The following is a 19,054-nucleotide window of genomic DNA, read 5'->3' on the forward strand; positions in this document are numbered from 1 at the left end:
GCTAAAATTAGCCAGTAGGCTAAAGTAACTTTGAACGTATACAACGGTATACCATAGTATAAAGTATATTGTTTAATGATACAGTCAAAGTTCTTACTGTAACGTATTAATGTAGCCTTTTGAGAGTTTCTTTCAGAAAGTAAATTATCTGAAATGGAATGAAATGTTTAGCTGGATTTTAACATGTATGTTTTCAGTAACTGCTTTCAAAATAAAAGCCGAACATCTTTTATACAATAAAATAAAATGTAATGCATGTTGATTACCTTTTTCTAATGTTTCATTCATGATTCATTCATCTCGTTCCATGTTTTTTTTTTATTTAGCTGTAGACCATAAACATATTTTGAAAATAAGAGCATATCATTTACCTCAAATTTATAATTTTATTTATTTAAAAATATATATATATTATCTTCCCTTAGATGCTGTGAAGAGGTGGAGCCCAAATGCTACAGACTCTGAAATTGATGCAGCAACACCTGAAACACGCTCCAGGAAGAGCTGGGGGTGGTGGATACAAAAAATGAGCCAAACAATGTGTTTAAAGTTCACCCAAAAATTAAAATTGTCATCATTTACTCAACCTCATGTTTCAAACCTGATACCTTTTTATGTTATGCTAAACACAAAGATGTTTGGAAGAATGTTTGTAACCAAGTAGATGTCGCTTCCCATTAATCTTTCTCCAATAATGGTAGTCAATGGTTGCTCTATTTGCTTGGTTACAAACATTCTTCAAAATATCTTCTTTTGTGTTCAGCTGATATGAAGAAAGAAACTCATACAGGTTTGGAACATGAGGGTGAGTAAATGACAGAATTTTCATTTTTGGGTGAACTATCCCTTTATATAATAATTCAGTATTTTGTATTTGGTATTTTAGTTTGGTTAACAAATGTTAAACATTGAAAAAATATTAAGAGAAATTTTGGCTGTTCAATATCAATAAAATGTTGTGCTGAATCAGAACATGCTTATTTTTTTTTCTTATGTCCATAAATAATGTGTTCTTGTTTGTGATGTAGGCTACACGTGATTAAAACGTTTTATTGACGGTCAGGTCTGACTGGACCAATTTTGGTCCTTTTTAGAACCTTTGTCAAGATGTTTAAACCTCACGACTTGATTGCCTTTTACGATGTTACACAATATGTGTGTGATTATTTTAAATGCAGGTTTATATATACACTTAAATTATGCAGCAACACATTTAAACACACAGATGGTGACGCATTTAGACGTCCAGGGACGCGCAGAAGAGACGTGGAACTCACGGTCAGATGACGTCGAAGACGTCCGTTCAACTTTCATTTTGGAACTATTTTTCAACCATAACGGGACGTGTCTTTTCAACGGTCATTAAACCTCCAAATGTTTGCAGGGTATTTACTATAAGACATGAAAACAAATGTCGCTCACAATATTTTTTAATATGAATTTGAAGGATTGATAAACGTGTAAAGCTCTTCTCACACTGAGTACACTAGTAGGCTACAGCTTTTCTCCAGTATGAATTCGCTCGTGTGATTTCAGGTGTGGAAACTCTTGTCACAGTATGAGCACTTGTAAGGTATTTCTCCAGTATGAATTATTTGGTGCTGTTTCAGTTTGTCAGCTCTAGTAAATCTCTTCCCACATTCACAACACACATGATCTCTGACTTCACTATGTGTTTTCTGGTGCCATTTAAAACTATTCAGCCGTGGAAAACTCTTTCCACAGAGAGAACACACATAAGGCTTCTCATCTGAATGAATTTTCAGGTGTAGTTTTAGATTTGAGAATGAATTAAAGTCTTTACCACACTGATCAGTTAAATGTTTTTTCTCCAGAGTAAAAACAGAGATGGATTTTTAAACCTGTTGAATTTCTGAAACTTTTCTCACACTGAGTACAGTGGTACGGCTTCTCTCCAGTGTGAACTCGCTTGTGCTTTTTCAGGTTTCCAGACTGAGTAAAACTCTTGTCACAGTATGAGCACTTGTAAGGTTTTTCTCCAGAATGAATTCTTTGGTGCAGTTTCAGATGGTCAACTCTAGTAAAGCTCTTCCCACAGTCACAACACACATAAGCTCTCACATCATTATGTGCTTTCTGGTGCAGTTTAAAACTCTTCATCCGTGGAAAACTCTTTCCACAGAGAGAACACACATAAGGCTTCTCATCTGAATGAACTTTCAGGTGTGATTTTAGATTTGCTGATGAAATAAAATCTTTACCACACTGATCACAGTTAAATGTTTTTTCTCCAGAGTGAATGCGCAGATGATTTTTTAAACATGTTGCATCTCTGAAACTCTTCTCACACTGAGTGCATGGATACGGTTTCTCTCCAGTGTGAATTCTTATGTGTCTGTTAAGGTTTCCTTTATTCTGGAAACTCTTTCCACAATGAGAGCAGGAGTGCAGCTTATTGGCTTTTGTTCCGTGAGTTTTGAAGTCGCAGTGTTTCTTTACGTCATTTAGTTTCTGTCTTTGCTCCTTGACCTCCATCTGGACTAAAATACATGTATTAATCAGTTAGAATCAGTTCAATGAGGTTAAATGTGAGAATTAAAAACACATAGCAGAAAACAAGACACCTGTCTCTATATCAAGTAAATTTGATGTGCAAAGGTGAAAACTGGATTATGATAATTTAGATGCATTTCTCTATCATTTATCCATATCCTGAATATTATTTTACAGCCACCAAAAGTCAACAAAGAAAAATCAAGAATGGACACCAACCTATTTGTTCCTCTGTATCTTCATGCTTTATTCTGGATGGTTCTGGATCACTCATGTCTTCAATCTCCTCTTTAATAAACTCCATCTTTAACAGTCACACAGATTTTAGCTGCTACTCCTGGAGTTTGTCCTCCTCTTGTAGGATGATGGGAATGTTCCCAGTATTTATTGGTGAATTGTTGTGGGAGGGGCTTCACTGCAGGTGTGAACTGTGATCACTGTGTGATAGTGACGCCCACAGGACCAGATCTGGAAAAATCAGAGGTACATTATTGAATTTATACTGGAATACTTTAATTACATTTAAATTAAATGAACATATGTTTTCTGTCAGGAATGTGGGTATTTTGGTACAAGTTAGATATTAATTGCATTTAAAACTAGGTTTTTGTAATTCTTTTCCGAAGTCTGACAGAAATAACAGAGCCATCATGTTTAACTGAGCCGCTGAAAAACCTCATTGTCTCCAATAGTTCCCTGTTTTCACCTCATTCATTATGGTGATGTCTGAGATCTTCTGTAAAGTGGAACATTAAGCACATTTTATTGGTGTCAACAAGCTAAAACAGAGTCTGTGAAAAACTCTTTGCCATCATATTATTACACTCTAATAGCAATAAGCCAGGACAACCAACGCATTTCATTATATTGGTTTTTATACATGTAAACTCTGGAGCTGGTTAATGTTAAACTCTGTAATCTGGTAACATCTCTCACCTGCAGACTGAAAATAAACGGCATCCGAAGAAAATATTCCACATTTGTCCTTCATTCACGATCGTTAACAGCGTGACTTTCAGACTCAACTGGTGAAAGTTTCAGCTCGTCTCGTGTCTCTCTCGCTTCTCTCTTCTGCGCATTGTAAGCCCGACCCAATCGACCCAATGGATGCATAGATCAGCGGGGGAAGGTCTCTGCGTGTTATTGTCTTCCCACCTTAAGTACCCAGCAAGCAATAGCCGTCATTTCAACGTCTCGGTTAAATATAGACCCGATATAGTCCGGCTATGTGTAACCCATCTAGCCTAAATAACATTAAATCTGGTTACATGTCATTTTTTACTAAATAACTTGCGAGATGTAAGATATTCCATCATGTTAGCAACGTCAACTGTAATTACAAAGTGTTTGGCTTCATTTATTTGGCATGTTCTATGTGTAGGCTGTGCGTAGACACGATCTAGCGTAGTAAGATGGGCTATTTCCCCGCAAGCAATAGAATAGCCGTCATTTCACCGTCTCTGTTTTACCCGATATAGGCCTAGTCCCTAACCCACGAGCCAAAATAACCTTGAATTTGGATACATGTCGTTTTGGCCAAAATAAGAGATGTATGATATTCCATCATGTAAGCAAAGCAGGGGCGGAGCTAGACTCTCAGTACAGTGGGGGCGGAGCTTCGAAACCGAGACGGTGAAATGACGGCTATTCTATTGCTTGCGGGGAAATAGCCCTTATAGCTACGAGCTCGATCGTGTCTACGCACAGCCTACACAAAAAAATAATAATTTGCACAAGAAAAGCATTATTGACAGTTTAACCTCAAGTGTGCATGGACTAATATTCACCATACTGTTGTGTGTGTGTGTGTGTGTGTGTGTGTGTGTGTGTGTGTGTGTGTGTGTGTGTGTGTGTGTGTGTGTGTGTGTGTGTGTGTGTGTGTGTGTGTTTGTGTGTGTTTGTGTGTGTGTGTACTGCATGTGTTCTGTTTAGGTTTTAATGCGCATCTGAGCTATTTGCATTATTGATATACTGCCGGATACTTTTTATAATTGTTAATTTTATATAGCCAATAATTTGTATTTTTATGCTGTATTATAAAATTAATTTGAAAGTTTCAAACTTGAATGATGGAATGAAGGCATTTTGAATGAAACTTCATCTTATTGTGCTTGTACAATGACAAATATTATTCTATTAGCTTATGCTCTCTCTGTATTGAAGCCATTGTTCAGACAAATTCAATATTGTAGTTCAAATCAATGATGGACTTTGTCAAAGATGAGAGCTTTAGTGAGGAATGCTATTTTCATATCATAATGATCTAAAGAAAAGAGTAAAATATATTGTGGCTTTCATAACACTTTATATAGGTTGCACATGTTTCATGTTTACACCTTTGGATTCAGATAATTCGAGTTTAAGGACACATGGAAACATGGGGTACACGTGCATGTACCATGATAGGCTACACTGTTATCCACTAAAATGTCATGATTGCAACAACAACACATGATAACAAATAATGTAGCTAAAAAATGAGCACAAGATAAAACGAAAACACAGATACTGTCACGAGGTGAAGAACCACTTGACAAGGCAGGCTTAGTGAAAAGGCCCCGGAGGGTGGATTTATTTACAATTAAATAAAACTGGTGAAAGAAGGTAAGCCGTGATGGCTGGTGCTGTAAGTGCTCTTCGGTGTTCAATCCAAACGAAAGTGGGTGTCCTAAACGTGTTCCAAAACGGACTGTCAGTCACTCGCTGCTTTCTGGGGAGAACAGAGAGAAAGGTTAGACCAGCGCTTTCATTCGGTTCGAGACTAGCATCTGTCTGTTTGCTAAGCATGTGCTGCTTATGTGGCTGCGGGCTGATTGGGAGCAGCTGTGACCAATCAGCCGGCGATGAGGACGTGCAGGTGTTTTGTGTTGGTTGCCAGGGCGACGCTGATTCCTCCGAGGACGCTCGTCACAATACTTACAAGACAAAAGTAGGAATGTCTTTTACCTGTTCTCTTCGACCGACAGCTGAATGCAATGCTCTGGCTCATTTAAATGTTTCAAAATGGTGGAAATGTGTTTGTCGCGCGATCACGACTATCAAGTCTCGCGGTGCCAGTAGTCATGTCTCACTAGGGCTGTTGCCATCTAGCGGTTGAGAAATGTAATTGCATTTTTATTTTATTTAAAATGAAAGATAGTCAAATAATATCGTAGATTGTTTTATGAATGTGTGACAGCAAACATGAAGCTGTGTGGGGGCGAAAAACATGTTAACAATTTTAATACTATTTTGGCTATACTAATCGCTGGTCTAAATCAGGGCTTCAAGCTGTTAAACGTATACCACTTATTGCCTCGATTTCGCTGGGTGGGCTAAAAGCAGACTGCACATAGCCCGTCCAATTCAGAGCTACATCATGACTACAGATTGACCATGTCATGAAATGACACTGGCACCTTGTAGATATTATTACCAATGCGAACATGATGGTATATCAACCATCTCATGCGTTGCCTGCCCAACAATTAAAACTACAATTAATCAGTTTCGACTATGGGCTACAAATAGCCGGGCGGACTAGACGAGCTAGATCGTGTCTACACACAGCCTAGATATAGAACATGTCAAAGAAATGAAACCAAACACCTTGTAATCACATTTGACTTTGCTTACATGATGGAATATCATACATTTTAATTCAATTACATTTAACCAGATTCAATGTTATTTTGGCTAGAAGTGGGTTACACATAGCAGGACTATATCGGGTCTATATTTAACCGAGACGGTGAAATGCCGGCTATTGCTTGCTGGGCGAGCACGTTGTGTCCGAGCCTTATGCTACGTTCACACCGGACGCGAATAGCACGTCAGGCGCGAGTGATTTCAATGTTAAGTCAATGCAAAGATGCGTTACGCGCGTAAAAAATTCCTGCGGCGCGAATGAGGCGTAGAGCGCGGCGCGGTAGACGCGAATACGCCTCATTTACGCGAATACGCCTCATACGCCTGGCGCGAATTGTGCGTCTGGCGCGTTAAGCGCGTTACGCGCGAATGATTTAGTTAGTGCTATTTGTGCATTCACGCGTTTGACGCGAATTCGCGTCTGCCGCCCGAGTTGAAAAATCTGAACTTCTGTGTCAATTCGCGCCGCGTTAACCAATCAGGAGCCTAGCTGCTTGCTGCTGTCACGTGGTGAAGTATCTGGATGCTTCAATAAATTATTTTGTAATATATGACTGTGGTTCTAATGCACAACAAAGCAAATATTTTATCACATAAAACTTGATTTCAATATATGAGACATATTCATTTTGCATTGAATGCTATTTATTCCATATCTAGATTATATGAAATATTATTATAATGTAAAGACAACCAACATATAAGTTTGTGTCTGGACAGTGATGTGTGAGAGAGAGAGAGAAAAATCACAGGACAGATTAATCACTTTTGGAGGCTGGCTTCATTTATTATCAAAACAAAAATAAATGACAGATTAGGTGGATGCGGGCGAGGATGAACCTCGCGCCGGGCTGTAGAGCGCGGGCTCGACAGGCATAGACCACTCGAGGCCGAGGCCTTATACGGCCTACGCTGTCCTCGTCAGCGTCCTCACCGTTAGGTCCACCAAACCTAGCTCCTGGCAAATTGTGAAACTCCTGAAACCCTCCGGAGGGTCTGGTGGACCCGAGTACAGCGACGATGTCCCCTACGCAGCTGTTTCTGCTCTCCAGAGCATATACCAGCTGTGACTCTCTCGAATAATGCTAATGCTAATGCTCGATAAACATCTAAAAAGATGGCCGCCAAAGGGTTTCGAAACTTTCGCCTCTGGATTTCGCCTCTTTTGTTTTAACGCGCGTCAATTTCGCAATTGACACGCGAATTAACACAAAGTGGTCAAGCGTCAAACTAGACGCGGTAGACGCGAATTTGACGCGCTATTCGCGTCCGGTGTGAACGTAGCATTACAGTCGCCCGGCCCGACACATTAAATGTAATTATGAGCCCGAGCCCGATTTAAACCCGACTATTTTTTAATACGTGGGTCGTTATAACTGACGTTCTCTTATGAGAGGTTCTCTCGTACTGCGTAATATCTTACGCTAGGGGAAAAACCTCTGTTCCATGAGATATTGAAGCCAAAAATTATCCTTAATTTTGTATTAATGTAAAACGCGTTGCGGCAGCATGCTGACATAGGCAAGGTGGCTTGCGTGCCTATTGGCTGTCCTGCGGCAACTGCAGCAGCCTATCGAGAGAGGCCCTTTGGTGACAGTCCAATGGGGGCACTTCGCGTGGCGTGGCCTAGCCCTATAAATATAGCTCGATGGGCTGATATCACTGGCCCAAATGCTACAGACTCAGACATTAGCCGCGATTCCACTGCCGGGCCAGGGCCGAGCCGTGCTAGTGCGTGCCAGAGCCAGTCGCGTTTCCACTGTCACTTCCGGGGCTTACTCGGGGCCAACGGCCAGGATTTCTGGCCCGGCGAATAACTTGGGCCAAAGCGGGCCAGCTTGGGCTAGAGGCGGGGTCAAGGTAAAAGGCGGAGTTTATCGGTGTTATGGAACATTATGATCTGAAGCAAGATGGACATTTCACTTTTTTATATCGCGCAAAATAATCGCTGCTCGAAATGGTGAATCTTCTGCACTGGTCTGTCGAAGATACCAAAGCTCTTCTGAGCATTTGGGCAGAAGAAAGGGTACAACGACAATTTGACGGCGTGTGAAGAGACAAAGACGTTATAAAATACATCGATGCTGAACTTTCTAAGCTAAGCATTCAGCGAGCAACGCTTCAAGTTCAGGGAAAAAAAAGTTGCGGGTGCAGTATTGTACAAGGCGATTCAAACGCACAATGGACAAAGCGGAGCTCAGAGAAGGAACTTTCCAAATTCCATGGTTCGACTTGATGGACGGTGTGCTGGGTCACCGTCCCTCTGTTAGTGGCGACTCGCGAGACAATCTGGACACTATTGCAGGCTGCAGCCACGGCCGGTGAGTTAAAATACATGCTATCTTCCTAACTTAAAAAATAAATAAATTCATAATACCCGCTGAAATGGGTTGGGTTGTATGACGTTTGATCCAGAAAGGCGTGTTAGGGGCGGGGTTTAGGGCAGCGCTGCGGGGCTACTGGCCCGGCAGTGGAAACTCGGCTAGTGATGCAGCAGGAACACCTGAAGCACGCTCTAGGAAGAGCTGGGCTGGTGGATATAACAAATGAGCCATAAACAAAACAAAAATCATAAAGCCATAAACATATTTCATGGACTCTAAAATGTTTTATTTATGGCTGTTTAACAGTAATGCAAGCTGAAACCTAATTTTCATAACTGAAAATTAGTACTGCCACAGCTATTCTATTCATCAATGATGGGATATTATAGAAAGACTATTCTAAAATATTATAGAATCTGTTGACTGTTCCTGTATCTGTACTTTTGTTATATTCTGGTTTGATTAATGGCTGCTTAACCTTAATGTGAAACTGTTTGAGAACATGCCATTAACAGAGAATTTACCACATTGTACTATTTTTTTTCTTTTTTGAATAGTAGTTTAACAACTGGAAGACATTTCAAATGTAATATTCATAATAATAATAAAATGTTGTGCTAAATTATAACACTCTTTTTTGCTTTAGTCCACAAATAATGTGTTGATGTACACGTGATTAAACGGTTTTATAGACGCCCAGGTCTGACCGGACCAATTTTCGACCTTTTTAGAACCTTTGTCAAGTTAAGATGTGTAAAAATAGCCTGATTGATTGCCTTTCACAATGTTATACAATATGGGTGTTATTATTTTATATGCAGGATTATATATACACATACATTTGGCAGCAACACATTTTATAAACATCCAGAAGAACAAAAAAAAAAAAAACATTTACACGTCCATGGACGCGCAGAAAAGACGTGGAATTCACGGCCAGATGACGTCGAAGACGTCGGTTCAACTTTCATTCTGGAACTATTTTTCAACCATGACGGGATGTGTCGGAGGGACGTCTTTTCAACGGTCATTAAATGTCAAAATGTTTGCTGGGAAGGCACTGCTCAACCTCACCTAGATTATTTACGATCGACAGTTTGTGATGGCTGCAAAGTGTCCAAGTCTATCTAAGATAGATTCAACTCGAAGCAAAATGAAGTCATCTTCATCCGAAATGTTTGCTAGCTGGTTTAATTCTGCTGCTATACTGGTCATAACCACCATTTTCGCTCCTCCACAAAACAGCGTAATTGATTAACATTCATAAACACCCACCCACTCATTAACATAGAATTTGGATACAGGTTGTCTTTGAAAATGAAAACTAAAGTGTTAAATAAAAGAGGAAATAAACTGACAACTAAAATTTACATTTGAATTGTGTCACTATTATTGCGTGAGTGTCAATTGTAGTGTTAAGGGGTTTTAGAGGACAGGATGTGACGTTGCAGAGTATGTAAAAAAGGCACTGTAATAATGTCATACTGGAAGAGCACCCGTTGGAAATCTCTCTCCGTATTTATTAGTTAAGTTAGAGACACTTAACTCAACATGGTGTCAGAAGTCTTTAGTTATTAAGTCGGGTTAACATCTGATGAGGTTTTGCCGAATTAACTGGAGAGAACTCGCGTGAATTTGAGTCAGTTAGTAAGTCTGAAGTTTAGCTAGCTTGCAAAGCTGACGTGACTCGTAGTTAACGTGCGCGCCAGACGAGGAGGAAAGAAAATGGAGCGATTCCAGATTCCCCCACCACCCAAGTTTGACTTTACAAAGCCAGAAGAGTGGCCCAAGTGGATTCGAAGGTTTGAGAGATTCCGGATTGCATCGGGTCTAGAGCTACAACCAGATGAAAACCAGGTGAACACTTTAATTTACACTATGGGGGACGAGGCGGAAGATATTGTTACTTCACTTCGCATGACGGAGGAGGAAGCAAGCGCGTACAACACTGTCAAAGAGAAGCTAGAGGGACATTTCGTGGTGAGGAGAAATATTATTTTTGAGCGAGCCAAATTCAACCAGAGACAGCAGGAACAAGGTGAGACAGTGGACAGTTTTATCATTGCACTTCACTGCTTGTCAGAGCACTGTGGCTATGGACAGCTGCACGACAGGCACGTGCACATATAGACATCAAAGGGGGCTTGAGCACCTGCCCTTTTTATTCCTGGAGAGAAAGTGCCCTTTTTTCTGAGGTGCTTTTTTTAATGTTTAAAGGCACACTGCGGAACTTTTGGCCACTAGTGGCGCTCGACCTGTAACTTTCACGTCTAGCGTCCCTAGAGGCCACAAGCTCCGCAGCACTGTCGCAAAAGTCAACAAAAAGTCAACCGGTCCGCCCATAGACAGTGGGTCAGCTTCCCGTGTCTTTAGATTGTGTGTGCTTGCAGTGTTTGAGGCGGGCAGCCTGGCCGCGCTCGATTCCCTTATAGCAGTCTGCTGAGAGAGAGCGAGCGGCTTAGTGCTAACATGTCTGTGAGTGAATGTGGGCGCGGGACGGCGGGCACATTTACTGCACTAAAATCACCGTCGGCCTGAGCTGACTGTAACTTATGTGTGTTGGTTTCGTTTTACAGAACCGTGGGACATGTTGTGTGTAGTGTTTGTGGGCACTGAGTCGTGGGCACGTTCACTACATTTAATGTACATTTGACATGAGTCGATTTTATTTGTGCGAGCCCTGCACTGTGGCGGGCTGTGTTTGTGTGTAGAAATGAACAATGGGCTGTGGGCATTTTATTACACTCATAACACCATCGGCTGTGGCCGGAATACCAGAAAATACTACACTACTTATATGATTTATCTGGGTCACCTTGGAAACGGCATTTGTGTGCAGGCAAGCGTTAGCATCGGTCGGGCACCCATCCTCCTCCTGTAGCTCACGCCAGCGAGCGAACGCTGGACCAATGGTGATCCTCGTCCTGGCTTTTCATTTGTCACTATGCCTTTTTCTTTTTTTTAGTGTCCTCTGACAAAACCTTTGCCTTCTTCCTTGTAGCTGTTGGTTCGGCCATGACGAAAACATACAGACGGCAATCAAACGCGAGTTGAGCACTCACGTCAGAATCTGAGGAAGTTGTGGGTGGTGGGGGAAGTGACGTATGCCGTAAAGCGGTTGAATTTTGTAGTTCTTTTTGTGCTCGGGTTCTTACCCGAACCCCGAAGTTACATAGTGCTAGGAAAAGCGATACAGACACCTTCAGGCTTCGGCAGACGTGTCATTCAACCTATTGTAAGTCGATGTACCATCTCAATGGGTTTTGGTAATATATTATAAAGGTTGAAAAGTTCCACAGTGTGCCTTTAAAAAATAATATATATTATTGTTGGTCGTCGCTAGGCCCAACTTCTGCCTAGCCCCCCTAAAAATTTGTGATTAATGTAGGCTACACAAATTCGTGTTCGCTTCAGTCTTGTTATTATCAGATTCAGCGCGTTCTTCATCTTCATTCCGCAGCGGCGCAGAGCAGAGAGCACGTCAGAAACAGAGGACAGGGTGTGTGTGTTCATCTGAGCCTCATTGGTCTGTCACTGCTCGTCAATGTCAGAATATTTGAGATGATTAATCAAATCAAAGTAGGCGGGCTTTATGTTCACAGACGCTGCTGCGCGCGAATTTTAACCATTTTAACAGTGCAACTCGACGCGGACGGTCAAGTGCGAGATAAGTAAGTAGCTAAACTTATCTTTTCATATTTGACATTTTTTTTAGGTCGTAAATGTTAAACGAATGACTAAAAATAATCAGGCAAACTAATATAGTTTTGTCTAATTTCGCCATTTTGAACTGAAAATAGTCCTATGTAACGTGACTCATGTAATGTAATAATTAGTTTACTGTCATTGTGAGGGGACAAGACAAATTAACAAAGCCGTTTTCATCATGTTCGGCACAAGATTAATAATGAATGTGTACATATTGAGAATATAATACAAATTGTAGCCTTTGGTAAATTAAAAAAAAGCTCAGCTTTAGGAGGGAAAGAGAAAGTGATGAAGAGACTGAGAAAAAAAGAAAGCGTGATGGAGATAAGAAGAGAGCAGGTATTGACAAATAATCTACTGCCCACTGACATGGTTTTAAAGCTATTTCTTATCCCTTTTTAGGGTCTTCAAACGTCTTGAAATGCACATATCAGACAAATAAAAAATTTGAACCCCCTACCAACCTCAAATTTAGGACCTCTTTGATTATAAAGCCCTGTCTACGGCCCTGTATTAGGCATAAGATCAATAATGAATGTGTAGCCTACATATTGTGAATGCATTTAATTAACTTAATTACCTTTAGTAGCTTTCAGTAAATAAACGCGTCTGAGACAATGATTCATAGGCAAAATCAACCGATCAATGATGAAAATCAATCATCATTGATCAGTTGACCCTATGTTTACTTTCTTCAATTACAGACAAAAAATGAAAAGCCTACATCAGTCAAAGCTCAGCTTTAGTAGGGGAAGAGACAGGGCAAGATAAAAACAAAGAGAAAAAGAGTGTGATGATGCTGAGGAGAGAAAAATAATCAGCTGCCCACTGACATGGTTTTAAAGCTGTTATCCAATTTTTTTGGCCTTCAAAACATCTTAAAATGCACATATGTAGATCAGAGAAATAAAAAATTTCTCGGGGAAACACCGAACCCTCTTCCATATTTCACATTTGGGACCACAGTGATTATAAAACCCTGACTTTGCATGGTAATGAAACTGATTAATAGTGAGCATTAGATCCTAAACTAGTGTTACCTTTTTTTTATTTAAAAAAAAATATATATATATATATATATATATATACCCTCATTGGGGGCTTACCCCCCTAAAATGAAAGTCCTGGTGACACCCCTGCTACAGATGCAAACAGATGGAGGATAGTAGGTTTAAAACAAACTCCATCTAATTGTGAATTTTGAAGGTTTTATTTGATGATGATGATACAGTCATACGTGAAACAATTGTGTGAGTTTGAGGAAGATAAAATTAAATTTTTTAATTAAATTTTTTTTTAAAGTCAGAGTTTAGTTAATATATATACTTTTTTGTTTAAAAAAAGTTTTTTTTTTAAAAATACGTAATTATGAGAAGTGCCCTTTTTTTCACTTGAGCCCCTGCCCCTCAAAATGTCTGTGCACGTCCCTGCTGCACGACGAAATGGTCCGGGACAGACTTGTTGTAGGCTTGCGCGATAAAAAAAACTGTCGGAGCAACTGCAGCTGGACTCGGAGCTACAGGACCTGTTGAAGAGTAACTTCAAGGCAGAGGCCACAGACGTGGATAGCATTCAAACAAAAAACAAGTTTGACAAAGGCTAAAGAAGACAGCAGAAAATGCAGGTTAGAACAAATGATAAAAGCGGTTATCAGACACAGCAAGGTAACCAAACATGGTGCATGTGGTGTGGTAGAACACCAGCACACAGCAAAAATCAGTGCCCAGCTAGAGAAGTAGCATGTAACAAGTGTCAGAGAAAGGGTCACTATGCAAAGGTGTGCAGGGCAGGGGCTCTCAACGAAGTTAATACAGCAGTGTCAGATGAGAAGGGAATAGCTTTCCTAGCCACAGTTAGTTCAGATGGTGAACCCTGGCTAATCAACCTTAAAGCACACAGCTGTATTCAATATTGATACAGGAGCAGATGTAACAGTGCTAGCGGAAGATGTATTTCAGAAGGGGCAGTTTCCAGAGCTAGAGAGAGTAAAGAAAGTGCTGCAGGGTCCAGGTTAAACGCCCATCACCGTGAAGGGGAAGTTCACAGCTACCATAGGAACAGACAGTAAAAGTACCACACAGGAAGGGCATGTAGAGCCGGGTCTGAAGTTTAGTCTACTGGGATGTCCAGCCATCCAGGCATTAGGGCTAGTGGCTAGAGTAGACACAGTGGCGCTGGACTCAGTCGAGAGAGTCAAGGAGCAGTTCCCCGCCCAATTCAAAGGGCTAGGCAAGATGGAGGGGGAATACAAAATAGAGCTTAAAGCAGACGCCAAACCAGTCTCCATATTGACCCCAAGATTAATCCCGCTGCCTCTCATGTCTAAGGTAAAAAAAGAACTCACGCGTATGGAAGAGATGGGGGTGATCTTAAGGGTTGAACAACCCACAGACTGGTGCGCCGGAATGGTCACTGTACCAAAGGCAGGCAAAGATGAGGTGCGCATCTGCGTGGATCTGACTAAATTGAACGAGTCAGTCAAGAGGGAGATACACATGCTCCCGTCAGCCGAACACACTCTGGGACAGCTAGAAGGCGCCAAAGTATTCTCAAAGATTGATGCAAACTCAGGGTTTTGGCAGATTCCCCTTGGCAAGGAGTCCGCCCTCCTCACAACTTTCCTCACTCCTTTTGGGAGGTTTTGCTTTAACCGCCTCTGCTTCGGCATATCCTCAGCACCTGAACACTACCAGAAGAGAATGTCCCAGATACTGGACGGACTCGATGGTGTCCTGTGCCAAATGGACGACGTGCTTGTGTACGGAGACACACAGGCTCAGCATGACACACGGCTGCTTGCAGTGCTGGGGAGGCTGCAGAAGGCAGGCGTCACGCTGAGAGTTGAGAAATGTGAATTCTCAAAAAGCCATGTCAAATTTCTCGGACAGATCATAGACGCAGCCGGCGTGAGAGCGGATCCAAACAAAGTGAGAGCAGTGACAGACATGGAGGAGCCTGAGGACGCCAGCGGAGTGAGACGATTCCTCGGAATGGTGAATCACCTGGGAAAGTACTTGCCTCATCTGGCAGAAAAGACACAGCCACTCCGGGACTTATTAAAGAAGCAAAATTTCAGTGGGGGCATGATCAACAAAGAGCATTTATCAGCATTAAAGAGGAGGTGAGCACGCCACCAGGGCTGGCGCTCTACAACGCAAAAGCAGAGACGGTTGTCTCAGCGGACGCGTCATCATTTAGACTGGGAGCCGCGCTACTCCAGAGACAGGAGGTTGGCCACCTCAAGCCAGTCGCATATAGCTCGCGAGCACTCACAGACACTGAGAAAAGGTACGCACAGATTGAGAAAGAGGCGTTGGCAATCACATGGGCGTGCGAGCGCTTCTCAGACTTCCTGGTGGGCATTATGTTCCACGTCGAAACGGACCACAAGCTCCTGGTTCCGTTACTAGGCTCCAAGAGCCTGGATGAGCTCCCGCCACGCATTCAGAGACTCAGAATGAGATTGATGGCTTTCAGCTTCTCCATCTCCCATGTGGCCGGCAAGAAGTTGGCCACGGCAGACGTGCTGTCAAGGGCGCCGTTGAGAGACAGAGGGCAGCCGGAGCAGGAAGAGGAAGTCAATCTGTACGTACACATGATCATGTCAACCCTCCCAGCCACAGAAAAGAGGCTACAAGAAATAAGGGAACACCAAGAACGGGATGAAATACTGAGCCAAGTAAAAAAGTACTGTACTGAGGGCTGGCCAGACAGATCCACAATAGACAGAGCTGGGGGCTGCGACACATACTTTTCCCGTTACATTGAGGTAGCTAAACTCACATCCACATCCTCATTAGCAGTAGTGGAACATTGCAAGTCTATCTTCGCCAGGCATGGCATACCGTCCGAGGTCATGACAGATAATGGACCCCAGTTTTCGTCTGAATGCTTCACTTCAGTTCGCAACACAGTGGGGGTTCACACACACAACGTCCAGCCCCAGACATGCTCAGAGGAATGGAGAGGCAGAGCGCGCCATGCGGACAGTTAAAGGCCTCCTCCAGCAAGAAAAAGACCCGTATCTGGCACTCATGGCTTACAGAGCCACACCACTCGCCAACGGTTACAGTCCAGCACAGCTGTCAATGGGCCGAAAGCTCAGAACAACAGTTCCAGTTACTCTGTCATCTCTCAACCCAGGCTGGACTGACATAACCAAACTCAAAGAGGTGGAACAGAAGAAGAGACAGAGATTGAGCTGGAACTTCAACAAAAGACACAGAGCTCAACATCTCAAATCACTGACACCAGGCGACCATGTCTGGGTAAGGGACACAAAGGAGAAGGGGACAGTGATAAGACAGGCGGAAGCACCAAGGTCATACGTCATTGACACTCCCAGAGGGAACTTGCGCAACAACCGAAGCCATCTCGTCTCTACGCCAGTGGCGCCAGCAGCGCAGACAATCCTGCCAGACCATCCTACCAGACCATCCCACCAGACCATTCTACCAGAGCCAGAGCAACTTACCGGTGAGCCAGTGGGGCCAGGTCAGGAAGAGCAGGGCCTAATTCAACCATGCAGTCCTGAGCCTCCGGCACACTACCCTGCAAGAGAGAGACGACCTCCAGGGTACCTGAAGGACTTTGTGGCTAGATAGCAGGTACCCCTGGTGAGACTGAGTGATTTCTACGGGGCAGAATAAACCCCCACACTCAGTAGAAGGATTGGGCAGTCTACCCCACCTTCTTAGTTCAGATTTTCAGTTAATGTTCATATGCTTAATGTGCATAAAACACAGTTGGGTTTATAACTCTACAGTTAACTTTTGGATATAGTCTGTTACCGGACAGAGGTGTTAGTCTATTCTTGAGTGATATGTCAGTACAACTGATCTTAGAAAGGGGGATGTAGTGTTATGGGGTTTTAGAGGACAGGATGTGACGTTGCTGAGTATGTAAAAAAGGTACTGTAATAAAGTCATACTGGAAGAGCACCCGTTGGAAATCTCTCTCCGTATTTATTAGTTAAGTTAGAGACACTTAACTCAACATCAATAAAAAGTTTTGTAAAACCTGTAGGCTTATTTGCAGTTTCTTTTCATGTTTGCCTTTTCATTTTAATATTGGCAGTCTTGCCTCTAGATTGTAGTGAAAATGAAATATCCCTAATATATTTATCACCACTGCCCCACATCTTTTATTATCCGGCTTGAATGAAATCTGAGAGCTTTCTGTCCCTCCATTAACAGCTATGCAATAACCACTTTGTTGCTTAAAGAAAGTTTATAAAGAGATTGTAAAAATAATCCAGTAACACTTTACAATAAGGTTTGTAAGGGGTATACAGTCAAAGACCCAGAACCAGATATGAAGAATGAAGACCCGGAGTCAGAATTATAAAAATTAAAGAAAAGTTTTACTGAAGATAGTTTGCAGTTTCATCAGCAGAAATCAGCTTCAAGACTCACACAGGAGTTTGTAGGCCGCCCACTTACAGTTACAAAGATCACAGCAGTTATACAATTTCCAAGGTCTAAGCTACGTCATTGCTTACATGTTGAATGATTCTCATTGGCTAAGAAATAGATAAACACAGTAATTTTCCACACATATACAGACAGACGGAAGCATATCTCCATCGATTATACAGCTGAGACATTCAGACCCAGAAGTTAGGCACGTCATGACCTTCCAGGTCGCAGATTTGGGTTTCTGGGCCCCAGCATGTATCGAACAACAATTCACTCAATCTTCTCCAATAATGCCAGCAGTTCCTTAACCTGTAACCAAGAAAACTAACACACACACCGACACACAGCTTTTCCAAGGTTGGATTTGGCCAGGCTCTAACTATAAACAGGAGAGTCCTCTCAAAACATTAAAAAAAATGCGTACTTTCTCTCAACTTTAGTCTAACTGGAAAGTAAGGCTTTAACAAAGAAATGGTCCCTCAAACTATTGGCTTCAATGACCCCTATATGCGTTGAAGATGTTGAAGACCTTTCTCAAACACAAAACAAGTCCCTATTTCATCTCTGGAAGCAGGACTAAATGAGCAAGCACTGTTACTGCATTCAGATATCAAATACATTAAAGAATACATGAAAAGAACATTTCATAATCACACTGGTAACTTCTATAACAAAATAAAATCTCACAAGTCTAGAGAAGTCATTCAACTCATTTAATATTTAGAAGGAAAAATATTGATTAATACCTTAATTTATAATTACTCATCATTACATATACATTGAAGCAGCAGTGGATTCCAATCCACCCCCTTCAGGTTCATTAGTTAACATTAGTTAACTACATTAGTTAGCATGAACTAATAATGAACTGCACATATACAGCATTTATTAATCTTTGTTAATGTTCATTTCAACATTTACTAATACTTTATTAAAATCTTGTTAACATTATTAATGCACTGTGAACTAACATGAACAAACAATGAACAGCTGTATTTTTATTAACTAACGTTAACAAAGATTTCCAAAAACAGAAACAAATGTATAGCTCATGGTTATTTCATGTTAGTTAATACATGAACTAATGTTAACTAATGAACCTTATTGTAAAGTGTTACCAATAATAATTCCATATGAATCCAGCGGTTTGGTCAAAATATTTTCTGAAGAGACGCGGTCGCTTTATTTGATGAACAGATTGAAATTAGGCTCTCAGATTTAAAGGCACACTATGCAAGAATTGTACCTTAATATAACAGCTTCAAAGTCATTTCGGTGGTAAACAAACTCATAGTAGGGGAATCATCCTGGTAGTAAAGCTTGGGGGGGGGACGCCCCTGGAAAAACCAGCAATGCAGGTTTGAGAGGAGCGCCCCCGACAAATCTTGCGAGAATCACGTCATGCTTTACGGCAACGACGTCACACAAATCAACAACAACATATGAATCACGAAGACACTTGAG

General features: G+C 41.7%; 1 protein-coding gene across 1 annotated transcript; it reads right to left on the bottom strand.

The window, feature by feature from the left end:
* Window positions 1-1,755: 1,755 nt before the first annotated feature.
* LOC130101175 (gastrula zinc finger protein XlCGF7.1-like) lies at window positions 1,756-2,496 on the bottom strand. The gene has a single exon (XM_056266762.1). The coding sequence runs from the start codon at window positions 2,494-2,496 to the stop codon at window positions 1,813-1,815; it is 684 nt and encodes a 227-aa protein (XP_056122737.1). The 3' UTR covers window positions 1,756-1,812.
* Window positions 2,497-19,054: the final 16,558 nt, after the last annotated feature.

Source organism: Rhinichthys klamathensis, unplaced genomic scaffold (genome assembly GCF_029890125.1).
Source record: "Rhinichthys klamathensis goyatoka isolate OS25496 unplaced genomic scaffold, OSU_Roscu_1.1 h1tg000253l_1, whole genome shotgun sequence".
NCBI lineage: Eukaryota > Metazoa > Chordata > Actinopteri > Cypriniformes > Leuciscidae > Rhinichthys > Rhinichthys klamathensis.

Excerpts from the sequence above, each read along its gene's own strand:
- LOC130101175 (XM_056266762.1), bottom strand. The coding sequence starts at position 2,496 with ATGGAGGTCAAGGAGCAAAGACAGAAACTAAATGACGTAAAGAAACAC.